Source organism: Plectrocnemia conspersa, unplaced genomic scaffold, assembly GCF_051122295.1.
Source record: "Plectrocnemia conspersa isolate PC_06_02 unplaced genomic scaffold, ASM5112229v1 ptg000004l, whole genome shotgun sequence".
Lineage (NCBI taxonomy): Eukaryota > Metazoa > Arthropoda > Insecta > Trichoptera > Polycentropodidae > Plectrocnemia > Plectrocnemia conspersa.
In genome coordinates, this window is record NW_028277168.1 from 15,844,756 (window position 1) to 15,861,622 (window position 16,867).

The window sequence follows — 16,867 nt, forward strand, 5'->3', positions numbered from 1 at the left end:
TATCTATATAGGTACTATATAATGTTTACAATTATTCATATCAGTTGAACAAATTTTGTGTGCAGTACAGTATCGTCTTAAATCTACAATCAACTACAATCACGGCCGTAATGTGTGTGTGGGGGGGGGGGGGGCGGCACAGAGGGCATATGCCCCCCGGCGCAGGATTGAGGGGGGCGCCAAAACGAAGTTAGTAATAATCCATATTCAAACAATATATTTGATTTTGCCAGGAATCACATGGCATCTATAATTGTTCTAAGCCGTCGCTTCCACTTCCGGACGCACATAACTTAAAATGAAACATTCTCCGTTCAATTCTCTACTCTGTAAATCGTATCGCTTTGTATGAACGGTGTATAATAATACACGTAAACAAAGGAAATATATTTAAATATAATAATAAATTATAATAAAAATAAAAATTTTAATTTGCTTCGTTGTTTTCCGAGGCACTGGTACTGTGTTCTGTTGTTATGACCAATGAAAATTAAGCATTCAAATATAAAACAAGACGGCCGACAGTACCGTGACAACAGTTTTAAATAATTATTATTTAATAATAAAATTTTGCTACGCGACAATAATTTTCATTAATTTGTCATTTTACTGAATATAAATAATTGGATTGCAAATTAAGTAGGTGTGCTATAACTATTAAAATGAAATATATACATAATGTGTTGAGGATTAAAAGAATACATTGATTAAACTAGATAAACAATCATAAAACAATCTTCGTAATGAAATCTTCAAATTTTGAATTCCTGGCGACGGGCTCCGAGGCTGAAAAGTGAGTTTTTCCTTTTATAAATAATCGGATTGAAAATTAACTAGATGTGTTATAACTATGAAAATTAAATATATATATAATGTGTTTAGGATAAAAAGAATACATTGATTAAATTAGATAAACAATCATAAAACAATCCTCGTAATGAAATCTTCAAATTTTGAATTCCCGGCGACGGGCTCCGAGGCCGAAAAGTGAGTTTTTACTTATATTACATAAACATTATCATTGCTTCCGATTAAATGCACATATACGTTAGATTTGACTGAACATTTAAAACGTACCTAGGTACGTTTTAAACGTTAACATGTAATATATACCTAGTACGTATGAAGATTGAGGTTAATGTCGATCAAACCGTATAAATGCTAATAAAACGTATTTTTTTTATCTATTGATATTTGGGGATACTATCTTTTACCACAATCGCGTGACAATGATTGTAATGCAGTCGGTTATTTAGCTGAAGAAGCTTGGTTACAGCAAAATAAATTAAAACCATTATTACAGCAAAATAAATTCACCTAGATCGTTCCGTTCCAAGGGACGACTCGCAATATACATATGTGTAGTTTCTTGGATGTTATATAAAAGATTACATTTTACAATGATTATAAATATGTGATTGCATACCTGGAATAATCGATAACGAAACTATCAAAGAGTGGCTTATTTTTAATTCCGATGTGGTGAAATATGTATGTATACGTCATGGTTTTTAATCAATTTTTGTTCTGTGCCATCATTCCTCTTTAGAAATAGCTATATTCAAAATATTCAGTTACATCAAACTTATGTAGTATGTTCTTTATAAAAAAATAATACTTGCTGACAGTGACTTCAATATGAGAAAATTCACTCTTTGTTTATATATACCAATTCTACGCTGTAGCCATATGGGTCATCAAATTGTTCCATCATTGCTTCTGAAAAAAATTAAAAACAATAAGACTCATCAAGAGTTAAACATTGACCACATTATTACTACTAATATAATCCATAAATTAAATTTAAACGACAACCAAAGAACAAAATTGACGGAAGTTACCGTAGAGGATTAAACATGTAGATTGGCATCACTTCTTAAACTGATAAGTTGTACGTCGTATTTTCATTGTTTGCCATACGTAAATGTTATTAGATCTCTCATTGCTTATGAAAATTTACTGTAAACGATAATAGTGGGTAAAATGTAACTTTTTGTTTACACTAATATGATATTTTTCATTAATACTTCCATTGTAATATGTTTAATTAATTGCCAAATCACTGCTGTTTGTCTTTTAATATTAAATCCTAGAGTCAATATTAATTTTGTTAGAATAACCGTGATATATTATTCATATAACCAAACACTTTTTGGCACACTCATAATTTCAACTTTTATTTATATTGTTTATAATTCCAAGTGCTACACCATTTTGAATCATCTTCAACTAACACTTTCTAAGAAAAATGCTGTGATTATAACACATTTCACTGTTTATTTAATCGCACTAAGCTGTATCCCGGCGCGCGCTTGACAGATGACGAAAGTGTCATATGTGAGCAAATCTGACGGTGAGGAATCCCGGGTATTGGCGTGCTTGAAAACGAACGACGCAATTGATTTTATCGATTCAAATTGTGAAACACATATCAAAATATGTATAAAAATGATCAGATTAAAAAAAAAATCTTCAGTTTATACGGGATTTAAAATATAATATAAATAATGTGGATTTGTATTAGCTTCTCTATACAGAAAATAGATGTACTTAAATTTTGGCGAACGTTGACAATTTAAAGTTATAGTCTTTAGAGAATTTTTAAAAATTCGCTTGAAAAAACATTTTCAACAAAAAGGGGCAAAGTTTCAAAATAAGTACTATTCATTACCAACCAACTACTAAACACATAATGTTGCAAAAATCTCTCTAACTGACGCCTTTGAAAGGAAACTACACAAAATTGTATAACACTAATTTAAATATTTTTTAAATTAAAAGTTTCAGAATAAAATTTCAAGATTTATTCAAAATATTTTTCGTTACTCCGGCGATTATCAACAAAGGGGTAAAACTATCCAGACCTATATTGTCTAACAATGCATCCTTTCTACACAAAGATTATTTTTTCCGGTACTTATGGGTATCACCATATAGCGTTTCACGACGGATGTGCTTTAGTCCCGAGATCTCTCTTCCCATTGCTTTCCTACTTTTAAGACATGCTGGTTTCTCTTTTTATTTGTTCGAAATGTATATGTATAAGTACATAGTCGAATATTAACTGATATGTAACGTTTGAACTATTTTGTATAAATGCTTCAAACGCATTGGAAAAATCTTTCAAATCATGATGACCAGATTTCTAATAAATAAATTAGTATTACAGACCAGAAGTTCAAGCCTTAAAAATCTATTTCAAACAGAGAAATACATATTATTAAAAGTAGTTACCTACATACATATGTATATGCAGACAATGATTTCCACTAAAGTAACTCATCATCGGTCAAAAAGTTTAACCTGTATCTTTGCATTTCTTCAGTTGTGACCTATTTTTTAGAGCTCCCAGCTTATGCATTTTAAAACGTTTATCAACTTTTTCTGATGGATTTTTTATAGCTTACAAATCTGGATCAGCTAATAAGTTTTAAGCATTGAAGCCCGCGAAATATCTGAAAATATGTTTACGTCCCAGGTTCAAATTTTAGTATAGATATGAATCAAAGAGTTGATTTAGGCAAACGGGATGAAAGGTAAAAGGTGTTTATTTTTACATCCAGTTTTACCAACGATCGGTTTCTCTGCATTATATGCATATACAACACTGCCCACAACAAATTTGAAAGTCTAGCTCGCGCACCAAACGTTTGTGCTTCCAGCCAGTTTAGATTACGAAATTATATATGAACAGAGCTGCACGTGTCGAGCAGTCGTGCTCCAACTGCGGATCTGCCCGCCTGCTTATTTTCCACTGCACAGATTTTCGGTAACTGCACACATGTATGTACATACATAGTACTAATACTGGAACAATTGCGCACTTGATACGCGTTCAAGGATAAAACTTGTGCCGTTTTATATTACAATGTATAGTTTTTCCATATAGATTTTCTCGTATTTGTGTCATCTTTGAATTTGTTTATAATTTATTATGATTTGAATGATCGCCTGAAAATGGTTGTAAATATTTACTTTCATATGCTACATCTCGATTTACAAATGTTTAGAAAACATGATTTGGTCGAGTACCTCTTTGAACACACTGTTACGAAACGAATAAAGGGGAACCTTGAGGCCCTTCACTATTAATCGATCCCACGCTTTGTCTAATAAACTTTATTATATAATAAAAATATCCATCCGATATAAAGTGATAAGAAGTAACATCGTGCATGTAAATACTCTTTTAAGTATGAATTATATTTATTTTCAGTACTTATGTATGATTACTGATTAGATATATAGTTTTGTATTAAGTAGACATTAAAACTGTAAAAAAGATCGTGCCACTTTTGAACGCCATTTTTAAATGTAAGCTTTCAATCGCGAAATTGAACCGAATTTCACTTGCTTATAAAAAACGCGTATAAAAAATGAAGCGAGAATCAGGTTAGTGAAACTCGATTTTGTTATACATTCAGTTTCCTTTTCTAATGCATCTAATATACGTTGCCATTATGCATTTTAAAATAAAAACGTTCATTTGACGATCTTTTAATAATGCCAAGTTTGTAGCTCTATGAAATTGGAACTTTTCCAACCGCATCGATGCATTAGTAATAGTTTTCAGAGAAAAATTCTGGATATAAATGTTTATACGGAACTGGGAAAAACTGTTTAAATATATCAATTCAATAAAAAAATTATCATTGACATGTAATTTATGTAAAACACAATCATTTATTCTTAGGTTATTAGCATTATATGGTTATATTTAGGAACAATTATAGTGAGTAATTTTTTGTTATATTTAGGAACACAAATGGTTATCAACTAAATAATCAATAATACAATATTCTTAAAACGACATTATTTTATGTAAAAAACCACAAATTTTACCAAAAAAATAAAATGACATCTGTAAAAATAATAAAAGTGTACTTTTTTCTAAGTAAACATCTTACTTTCGCGGTTTAGGTATTCAAAATTATTTAAGGTGTGATTAACGTATATTTAAAATAATATAAATAATAAATTGTCTGTAAATTTAGAAGGTATAGAAAAAAAAGTTTTATTATATCTATATATACTAGAAAGTGTTAGAAAGGAAGTGCGATAGTCGTATTTAAAAATGAATACGACTATTGGGTTATTGAGAAAGTATAAATAGTACTTCTCTGCAAGAAAATTATCATTGATTATAATCTATTAAATTCACGCACAAATTTGTATTCATTTTCTATAATATACATTACAATTTCATAAAAAAGTATAATATAAAAGCTTTAAAAATATTATAAAGTTCGAGCATAATATTTATAATTAACAACAGATCTTCAATTTTATTTCTATAACTGGAAAAGAGGTCTTTTTTATAATCCAAGATAAAATTAGCAATGCAAATGTTATAAGAAGAAACTTCTAAGCTAAAAAATTAGGGTAAAAACTCAAACTATGTATAATGTATCAAAACGAAAGTGATAATTAATTATTGAAACATATGTAAAACTGCATTGCTGAGTTTCCAAGAGGAAATAGAATATGTTTACATAATGTAATAGTGATTCATTTATAATGAGTTTTTTCGTGATAGATAATAACGATATCTAAAAAAAGTTTAAACAATGGAAGTACAGAACGTAGTAATGTTGGCTCAAAAGTACACAAAAGTTTCAATGAACGGTCTGTTAATATACGAGATAAGCCGCTATGGAAAAATATATAACAATGATATCCAATTATCATCATATCGATGATTCAGAATTATCAATAAGCGTGAAACGTGAATATGTTGAGGAAAATATTTTATAAATAAACCGTTAATAAATTTGGCTATTAAGATAACTGTAAGAAGTAACAATAAGTTATTTTATACGATTATTTACATAACTAATCGCTCAACCAATATAAATATTCTTTCAAGTTTTGTAGGAATGTTCAGAAACTCATTGTAAGCACACAAAGCTTATTAATCAAATTTGATGACTAGCTCATGTTTAAAAAGCACTTCAACTTTATCGATGTATGCAATTTTAACATCATTTTATAATGATATTTGAGCAGTTCTTAGCTTGTTTGTTTATGTTATTTAAACTGATTAAATACTAATTAATTATTGTATAGGTCAGTTTTTATAACATTTTAAATACACATGCCACATGACCTCCAGTAGAAATTTAATTACTATAGACGCGTTAACGCATTAATTTCGCAAACTTTATAGTAATTGCGCAATAAATACACCACGCATGATTTTGCAAAGCAATCTTATCATTAAATTAAAATCCATTACAAATTCGAGTGCTTATACACACATACATCGATGACTAACGAACTTGACTAAATAACCAAGGAGTTTTTTCCTACATAGTATAAAATGTCCTAGAAAGGCTGCAAATAATTGAATTAATTAGAATATCTTAAAGTTCTATACGAAGGTCTCATATTATGCGATACAGCATTAGCCGTCTTAGATAATGAATCTATTAGAATTGTTCATCTCTGGCGAGTTTAATTTATTACGTCACACATGTTGGTTTTAATGAAACAATATATTAAATAAAATGAACGACACACACGTGTTTTTTCTTAGACGATATAGCAATTCTTCAGTGAAATCAAAGCGAATCTCGATGTAAATAATAAGCTAAGCATATCAACTCGACAACTAGCTTGAGGTTGTATAATAAATAAAAGAAAATTAACGGGAATTAAAATTTTAGTAGGAATTATACGGTTCAATGAGAGTAAAGATTAAGATAAATAGAGTTTTTAACATTTTATAAGTAATTAACTTAGTCAATGTGTTCATATCTTTTACATCTATAGTATAAAATGTCTTTAAAAGGTTGAATTAATAATTTTTCTTAAATCTTATGCGATATTAATGAATGAACATTTACACTCTTAGATATTTATATTCTATTTGTATTCATCATCTCTCGCCAGTTTAATGTATTACGTCGATACATATTGTTTTTAAAGTAGCAATTAAATACAGTGTAATTCTATACACGTGTATTTTTCTTGGACGACATTTCAATTTTTGAATAAAATATAAGTCAAATTGAATCTTCGCGTAAAAGATAAGCCAACAATTTCAAGTCAGCAGCCAAGTTTATGTTATAGCATAAATTAAATAATTAAACGGATGAATATAAGTAATAGTCAAAATAATAAGTTATTGTGGCTATTAACAACATAAACTTACTAATACGATAGACCAGTGGTATAAATCGACGACTAATACCTAACATACCTATGTTAAAATATCATGTAGACCTCAGTATTTTAAATTTTCCATCGGATTTAGTAGTTATTATATTATCTTAGATAAGGTTTTTCTTGATTTTCCTAATCTTACGGATGAATAATCAAAATAAAAATAGTGCTAGGCCATGTAGTATGACTTTTTTTATTGTAAGCGGTAATAATATTTTATAATTAATAAAATATACGTCACTGATTTACATACTTTAATTCAAGTCTAGTGTACACCTCACTACTGAGAAATAATTGATATTGTTTATCCCGTTGTAACGTATTAGGCTAACTTCTGTCATATTGTAATAAAAGATTTACAATAAATAAATAATTTACGAGCTTTATAGTAATCGCATTTTTCTTGCCAATAATGTGTCTTTTGATCAGACTCAAGCATTCCGATCTTTACAACACTTTTTCTATCATAATATTTAGATTTCAGGTCATCATTTTTGTGCTATCGCGTAAAAGATGAATCAAATTTAAAGATGTCCATGAAAATTTAGTAACAAATATATTGCTAAATTTTAATGCAATATTCGATGTCAAAGTCTATATAAACAGGTTTTTCAATATCTCTTATAAATACTATCTGCAATAATTGCGTATTTGTAATTAAAATATAAATAAAAATATATTAATATTGTATCACACACACACACTGATAAATTCTTTTTCTTATAATTTTAGCAATTTAAATAGATAAAAAGAGATGGGTATCATTTATTATATTGAGCACTTACAAATTTGACTCTTATCTGTGTCATTTTAATGTCATTGAACTATCGGAGGCTCTTTTACAATTTTTATTATTTATTTATGTACAGTTTGTTTGTATAAAAAATACTGAAATGTGCTTGACTACTTGTATGAAACGCAGGCGGTTGAGCTTAGAGGTTACTTAGGTGAAAATTAAAATTTTTAATTGGTACAGATGTAATACTTTTTAAATAAATATTTATAAACGCATTTTTTGTACCCAAAAATATATGTAGATATTCATTTATAAAAATTGTCTTTATCATAACTGATAACATTGTACAATTTTGCTACAAATAAGATTAAACACTGATTTAAATTTTTGTCATTAGTTTTTAGTCTTCATCTATTTTATTTTTAAAATATTTGGCAAAAATCCTCATTTTACAACATGCTATGATTTTTAGTTTATAATTGCTTTTATATGATTACTTATGATGTATGAATTATGATACGTTGTACAAATTAAATTTAAGGCAGAGTATTTAGATTAGAATCATAATAAATAAAAATATATCAGTATAAATCGATTTATCTTATAAGTGACAAAAAATAATCTTCTCTAATATATAATATTTGAAAAAAATTGATTGTGCTATATATCTAAGATACATTTATTTTATAATTTTAACATTTTTATTTCTATATTGAAGCGATTTATAAATAATACATTCCTATGAAAATATGTATATTTGGGCGAACGAAAAGGGCTCCTGCACTATCGGATGTCATCAAGTCATTAATTTAGCTGTCCATTGACCTATGACTATTGCTTAAATTCCTAAAACATACGTATGATTTTTTCATTTGCTCATACCTTGCCATAAACAATTAGTTTGACCCTGAAAATTATAGTGTGTGACTCGAAAAAACAATATATAATGATTTTTTAATATCGTGTCCATACTTATTGCGATTTAATTTGAGTGATACAATTTTAATTACGCAAAAAATATCTAAGTTATAGTATAAGAAATGGCGAAAAAACTAAAACAATGGATTTATACATCAGATTTAGTTATTTTAATCTCTTTGGGTTGATGGTGCTTTGCAGATTTATGCATACAAATTAAAGTTTGCTATTGCAAAAGTGATTGGAATTCGGTCCATAACAGTCCCTGGCTCAGGCTTTTCCTTTTTTTGGCGCCTTAATGATTTTAAGTTCGATTAAGCAGTATATCGTTGAAATTCTAAAAAAATATTTAAACTGTAAATTTTAAAATTTGCTAACCATGTTTCCAGATTGAAAAAAACTCAATTATGCATCTAATATTTGTCCTTGACAGTTGAATAGCGTTTCTAAAACACTATAATGGAATGACAGACTAATTCTGTAGTTTGATAACAAATTATGTATAATCATAATCGGCCTAATTGCATCAGTCGCAATTTTTTTCTGTTAAAGCAAACGGTTGTCGATATTGTTTTATGTTGGAATAGGTTATTTATTCGCTCTAACGTTTAATGTCAAAACATGATTTATTAATCGATAACTTTTTCTCGATTTATTTCGTTTTACAGTTAATTTGCATATTGGTTTGTTATTCTTTTTAAAAAAATGGCAATAACCGAGCACTATCTAGTTTGTTTAGTTTAATTAATAAATCTACTTTCATTATGTAATAACCTATGATATCTAAAAATAATGCGGACACTGACCGATTACATTTGTAACACTTTACAAAATTAATCGCAATAATAATAGTACTTACCGAAATTATTATCGTGTTATATAACACGCGAGTGTTATCAGTTATCACCTAAATATTTGTACTACGGAGTTTTAAATTAACTAATATCAAGTAAGATTCTAATATTTTAATATTACAAAATTAATCTCTTTTGCATGTTAAAGAATTGTATAATTGTGGATTAAATCGCCAAATTCTTATTTGCAAACAAACACAATGTTTGTTCTATTTCACACATGTCGATTTGTCATATCTAAATTTAAAATTGTAAAATATTTGCCAAATGTGTAGGTAACATTTTTGTTACAATTAAATGCAGTTTTTCAGAAATTGTTTACATAAATAGGTATAACCATATTTAACCGCAAAACGACAACGAGATTATAGCAAGTAAATAAAAATCAAAATATTTCATTGTGAGATTTTTTAATATTGTACTTTCGAATTAAGCACCGTAATGTTTCCTCATGGATGAGTGGTGCCTAAGATGTATTACGCAGGCTCTTTAGAAAAACAATTTTTACACAATTTAGTTCAGTCAGAAAGAGTGACAATCAAAACATATCGCGCCAAAGCCAGCGCTTTCTACAGTTTCTTAAACTATGTGTGTAACAAAAATTATATTACAATTTATATTCGATATAAAAATAATAGATGTATAGTTATATATTGTTACCAAAAACAGGCATATTTCGTAATGATCCATATAAATATATTTTTAAATAGAACTCTGATGCTATGCAGTTCGTATACAAATATAATATAACGGCGAAAGCTGCACAAAAAGGATAACCCATATTTAAATTAATCACAAATATATGTACGTACATGCTTAGATAGAAGAGAAACTTTACTTCCTTCTATATGTACATATATAATTAAATATATAAAGAAAATATGTTTATGATCTATTAATTGGGACACTAATAACAAGTAATATTATATATAGTACGTAGAATTTATTGCTAATTCATATGGCAATATGTAGAAATTCGTTTTTCAATGCGGTAATGCGTGCAATAATATTAACGACCTGCCATTTCTTCACTTGATATTATATTCAATTGTATAATTGATTCACTTAATCATTTGCACAACGCGTCTAGTAGTTGATAGTTTACAATTGGAGTTTTCTCGGTCATGCTTCCTGCTAGAATTTTGTATGTTATGTGGTGAAAAATTGTTACCAGGAGAACAAATTCGTATTTTCTCTTTAAATAATAAAAAAAATATTATAAAAACGTGAAATTGCTTTTCCACGTGTACTGAGGGTGTTGACTTCTACAACGGATTTGAACAATTTGAAACGGATTTCAAATCAACGGAAGAGATGATTTTTGCACGCTATTGTACATGGTTTATTGCCAGTTACGTTAGTTATGATTTGTTCAGTGGATTAGATGCTGGTATATTATATTGTATTATACACTAGTGACTAGTAGTTCCCACCCAACGTTACCTGAGATTAAGATTTAACGTAGTCAATATGTGATTAGTTTGAGAGAGCCATTTTTATTATTAGTGCTTACATGAATCAGAAGACGGTTCTTCAGAAAGGGTAGACGTTAGGCGCGTACGGTGAGATACATTCCCTTTCGCTCGCTCGCGTGTTAATTGACGAGAGTGAGTGAGAAGAAGTGGGCGTGCGGAACGCATGTAACGCACGCTCTTGTCTCTCATTCTCGTCACTTAACACGCGAGCGAGCGAAATGGAATGTATCTCATCGTACACGGCTGGTAGACATACCTTACTCAATATTAAAGAGATTCTTTTTTAACCTTTGTATCGATTATACTTATAAAACGTTTAGATAAACCTGACGACAATAAACACACGTAGAAACCAAATTATTATTTTATACCTATTTTCACTTAAGTGTATGGAAATATGGCCGAAGCAGGGGATGGGATGGCTCATGGCCATCGAACGCAACAAAACAAATTCTGTTACAAATTATTTATGTTTTACATTTATTTTCATTTATTTATTTCAGTCATCAAAATTTCTAAACACACACAATGTCTTGTATAAAATAAAAAGCAGTCGAAATGAGCTTCGTTTGGGAATTCATTGGAGTTTGGAAAGAGTAAGTTTTTTTGTTGTTGTATATTTATATAAACATAAGCATTATACATAAAAATATTTAAGGAATACAACTGTATTTAATTTAAATTTAATATTACTAAAAATAAATTTTATAGTTGAACATGAATAGGCATATAACAATATATTTTTTTAAATTATGTTAACCTACATTTACAATCCGCTTAATTTTAAAATTCATGCTAAATCTGGTTATGCAAATTAAAATAAAAGCCTACTCGTAAAGTGGCAAATTTGCATACATATGTATGTATTATATGCGAAATTTTCATTGATAATACACATATTTTTTCACGCTATTTATGTATAGCTAAATCTTACATAAATGGCTCGGATTATATTTATTGTAAAAAGTAGCTGCACAAAGAGCATTATTACTCAACAATTATTGCCAGATAATCTCTTGTCAGCGAGTTAAAATTTTAAAAGGCTTCCTCGTGCTGTAAACTGGAAACCATTACCTTGGTAATCTAATATACTCCTTGACAAATCTCGTTAACGGGTGATCTTGGTCAAGAACTAAGGTCACACTGTTCATACACCCATTTAATGGGTTCAGTTTTAAAAAAGTGTAGTTTGCTTCGTGTAAAATTATCCAATGTACATATTTTGTGGATTTATTTTAATTATCAAGATAGCATTGTGAGACTAAATAAATGTGATTGCGAGATAAGATAAGCCAGTAATGAAAAACAACTGGATAAGATGAAATGTATCCTTTTATGCTTGACAGACTCTCGTTCATATATCAATCATTATTATGAAGATCACTTTTAACTAATGCAGTTTCTAAAATAGTATATTTACCTTACATTTCAACACTGACTTACAGATAATTATTGGTTTCAAAAATAATATTGAACTAGGAGACTGAATGTTTAAGAACATTTGTTTAAAGTATGTTATTTAGACCCGAATTAAGGGCTATTTAAAAAATATATTTTAATATGTAACTAAAAAATTATACAAGGGTTATTAAAATGAATGAAAAACATATACCATAACGAACTAAATTTTTTATTACAACGGTCGTTTTAAGCTACTGCTATATCTTCATGTATCATGCCTGATTTGTACTTCTTCATATCTGGAGCTCTTAAAATATTACTGCTGCTAATTTACATGACAATATAGCAGTGTCTTTAATTTGTATGGTTCTTTTAAGAATTTCATTTCAATTACTCTTGTACTTTTTCTTGTACTATTGTGTATATAATATAATATAAATAAATTAAAAGGGAATCATTTTATTATTTTTTTACATTTAAATTATATTTAGCTCAAATACTTTTGTAATGCACATAAATATTATATTCAAACTTCACTGATAGATATGATTATTCTTTTACTTTTTGCAGACAGTATTTTGCAATGATACGGATTCAATTTCCAGAATTTTTTCGCTCCGCTATACTAGTAGTTTATGGTTTTGTCTCATCTCTACCAATTTCTAAAAGTAAGTCAATAAAATTACATTGTACTGTTTATTTTTTTCATACGGCATTATTAATTTATTTGTAGATCAACGTGATGGAAACATACCAGAAAAGGGCTTTGATGAAAAAGATAATACAGTAGATAGGGTTGAATGTGAAGTACTCTACGAACCACCAGGTGGAACACGATCAGCAGATGTGATAATAATACACGGATTACACGGTAATTTAAGTAATTTACATATACATTATTAATAATATTTGTAATTTACAATATTTTTATATAGGTTCAACATACAAAACATGGCGTCAGGGTGTATATGAATGTAGTAAAATAGAAAAAGTTCCATTAAGAAGAAGCCTTTCATCTAAATCTAAACTGAACCCGAGTATAACTTGTCCAAAATGCAAATCGTCGAAAAAAACACAACAGAATAAAAGACATAACAAGAACAATAAAGAAAATCATGATTCTAAAAACATCGAGGAAGACTTCATGAATGTAAAGCAAACCAAAAATAATATGTATTCCAAAAATGTCCAAGACATTCTAAGAAATAATATATCTTATGATAGCAGTGAGAAAAATTCGTATGATAGTAGCTATTTACAAGATAAAGTACACATATTTAAAAGGGTACTTTCTTATGATAAGAAAGAAAATAATAATATATCCCATAATGGGACTAGTGAATTAAGTGTTGAGTTTGATAATAAATTTAGTCAGTTGACTTCAGATAAGAATCTGAATCGATTAAATAAAGCTTTACCTAATGATAACTGTGATTCAAAAGTAGATAATAAGTTTAGTTTACTGGGATTTTATTTTAATATGAGAAATTCTGCAAAAATATGTGATATGAAGAACGAAAGCCATACTAGCTTTAAAAATACACTTAATAAATATGAAGATATGATTGACGAAAGTCAATCAAATCCGAGTTGTGTTTGTTTAGAAGAAAAAGATAATGTACAGGAAAACTTTGAGACACATTCTTACGAAGAATATATTAAGTATTGTGATGTTTATGGAAATTATCCTCTGCTGTTGCGGGAATGCCATTTTTTCCTCAAATTTGCGTTGAGCTTTGCCAAAGAGATGGTTTCTCTTTATAAAAGATTGTGGAATGTATCCAATGAAAAGGAACTGTCTCCTTGCTGGCCAAGGGACTGGCTTCCAATTGACTGTCCTCAAGCTCGGGTAATCTCTATCAATTATACTACATTTTTATGGATGCCGATTTGGACAAAACCTTGCAATAGGTATGTGTACACTATACTATTACTTGTTTATCATGATCCACCCAAATTTCCTATGAATTTAACGATCATATCTATCCTGATACATTATGGTAGAATTAAGTAAGGATTTGTGTGGTCTTGATGTACATCACTCGATATTTTAGTAAAGAATAAGCTTTTCCAAATTATCAAAATTTAGACAATATGATTATATATATCATGATTAGATTTATAACTATTAAATGATTTTAGCTGCCTGTATGAGATGAGTATTAGATTCGTTTCTTCTTTGGTTTTGGATATTAATGTTTTGTAGGTAATGCTTGACGGTTGAGAATAACAATCTGAATAAATACTAAATTAAATATTACATTATATATACACATGTGTGTATCATATGTATGTTAAAATGGTAACTCGTCCGTGGGCTGAAACATAATGTTGCCACGTCTAGCGTTTCTATCATGCTCTGACTGCTACAATACATTTGTATCGTTAGATGTTAACAAATATTAGAGGGAGGATACATACATCATTGTAGTAAATATATGGACTAAATTACCAATCTGATTTGGTAAAAAATCTGTTTTTAGATTGACAAGGGGTGAATATATTCCTATTTCTTGTAGCACCTTTGGTTTTTAACCTCATCTAATATATTCAGTATATTTTATAGTCAATTTAGTAGAGCACCATATGAACTTGTCTTTATGCTTTTCTCACATTTTCCTTTAAAAAAACTTCCTTGCTCCTGCAGAATTTGTGACAAAGTCATTTTAACATAATATTTATTTTTTCAGAGCATCATTGCAAGAAAAATCTTTGGAAATGGCACGACAATTGGAAAAATTGGGAGTCGGAAATAAGCCAATTGTATGGGCAGCTCATTCTAAGGGTGGATTATTTATAAAGCAAATATTTATTAATTGTTAGTATATTTTATAAAAATAATATGTTGATTTAAGCAATAGCTAATGATATTATCTGATATAGCTTGGCGTGGATATGAAGGCGTGTCAAGAAATATATTTATTAATACACATTCTTTACTATTCTATTCTGTACCGCAGCACGGCTCCGTTTTAGCCCATTTCTTTACTCCACCTTTAGTAAAACCATCTATAGAAATTGTAGAGATTCGTACAGGTATGTAATGAATGAATTTATATTAAAATTTTAACAACTAATTACAAAAATTATCATTTGAAGGATCCCAAATGGTTCAACGTTTACAAAATGAATTCCGCGAAGCCGTGCAAGCTGCTCACGAGCATAGGGATACTAATTCAACGCCTTTAGTAGTTTCTTATACTGAAACAATACCAACTAGTATGTCTGGCATTTTATTGCAAATTGTATTTCCAACATCAGCAGGTATTATTTTTTTAAATGTATTGAATTATATTTATTTCATATACAATTTTATATTATTAGATCCTGGTGTCGGTGAGCTGTACGGAATACCACTAGATCACAGGATGATTTGCAAGTTTTCTTCCAGAAATTCTGTTCTTTACAAAGATTTTATAAAAATTATCGAAACCGCCTGTGAAAAAACCTCTACATAATTTTTACCTTATATCTTAGTGTCCACTAAACTATTGTATAATTCAGTGAATAAAAATGTATGAGTTTAATGTATAGTTTTATTTAAAATGTTTTGTGTTGTACGTAGAAATTTTAATGTATAAAATTACTAAGCTTTTGTTTTTAGGATGACATTAATTATACGTGTATTTTTTTGTATCACTGTCTTAATCTTTTATCTTTGTTTTTACCTTCATTATTTTTTATTTATTTTTGTATTTTAATGTTATACTTTTGTGCTATTTATATATTTTATTTTTATTTCTTATGTACATAATTGTTTTGTATTGTAAGTGCAGCTGCACATGTATTTAAAAAATAAATCTGTTACTTATATAAAAGGAAATTTACATCTAAAATCAAACAAAGATTAATGCACTATTCTTAATATACAATATTATTTATTATCAAAGTATACTCTATTAATATTTTTTGAATAGAATGTTTTACTAGATGTTTTAAAATAATTTAAATAATAAGTAAAATATTATTAATATTTTATTACCCATATATAAATATTTTCATCCAGAATGCATCAATATCGACTTTTTAAGGTTTAGATTGTAATTAACCACTATTTCATAATTCAATTAATTTCTCTTGCTGTGTGAGATTTAGTTTTAATCGACTTTATCATGTTGCATTAAATTCGTTTTTAAGAAGTCATAATCATTTTACTCATAACTCATAATTTAATAATATTACCTTTTAATACCGTAGTATGTTATTATATAAGTTTATCTTATCTAAGACAAAATATTTCGTAAATTTTGAACTATATTTAGAAACTTTTACCTTGTCCTCAATCATGTTCTTCAATTAAGTTACAAAATTATTATGGT

The 16,867-nt window shown here is 28.4% G+C and overlaps 1 protein-coding gene across 3 annotated transcripts; it reads left to right on the forward strand.

Moving 5' to 3' along the window:
• The first annotated feature begins 882 nt into the window (after positions 1–882).
• Positions 883–16,075, forward strand: LOC148236027 (uncharacterized). 3 transcript variants are annotated; one of them, XM_088184598.1, is made up of 9 exons: positions 883–987; positions 11,651–11,743; positions 13,119–13,216; positions 13,282–13,419; positions 13,484–14,459; positions 15,239–15,366; positions 15,432–15,584; positions 15,648–15,812; positions 15,873–16,075. In XM_088184598.1, the coding sequence occupies exons 2-9, from the start codon at positions 11,706–11,708 to the stop codon at positions 16,004–16,006; spliced, it is 1,830 nt and encodes a 609-aa protein (XP_088040724.1). In that variant the 5' UTR covers positions 883–987; positions 11,651–11,705; the 3' UTR covers positions 16,007–16,075. The 3 variants fall into 3 exon arrangements, with proteins under 3 accessions (XP_088040724.1, XP_088040722.1, XP_088040723.1); XM_088184596.1 differs by lacking the exon at positions 883–987 and adding an exon at positions 3,712–3,783; XM_088184597.1 differs by lacking the exon at positions 883–987 and adding an exon at positions 3,712–3,769.
• The last annotated feature ends 792 nt before the right edge of the window (positions 16,076–16,867 follow it).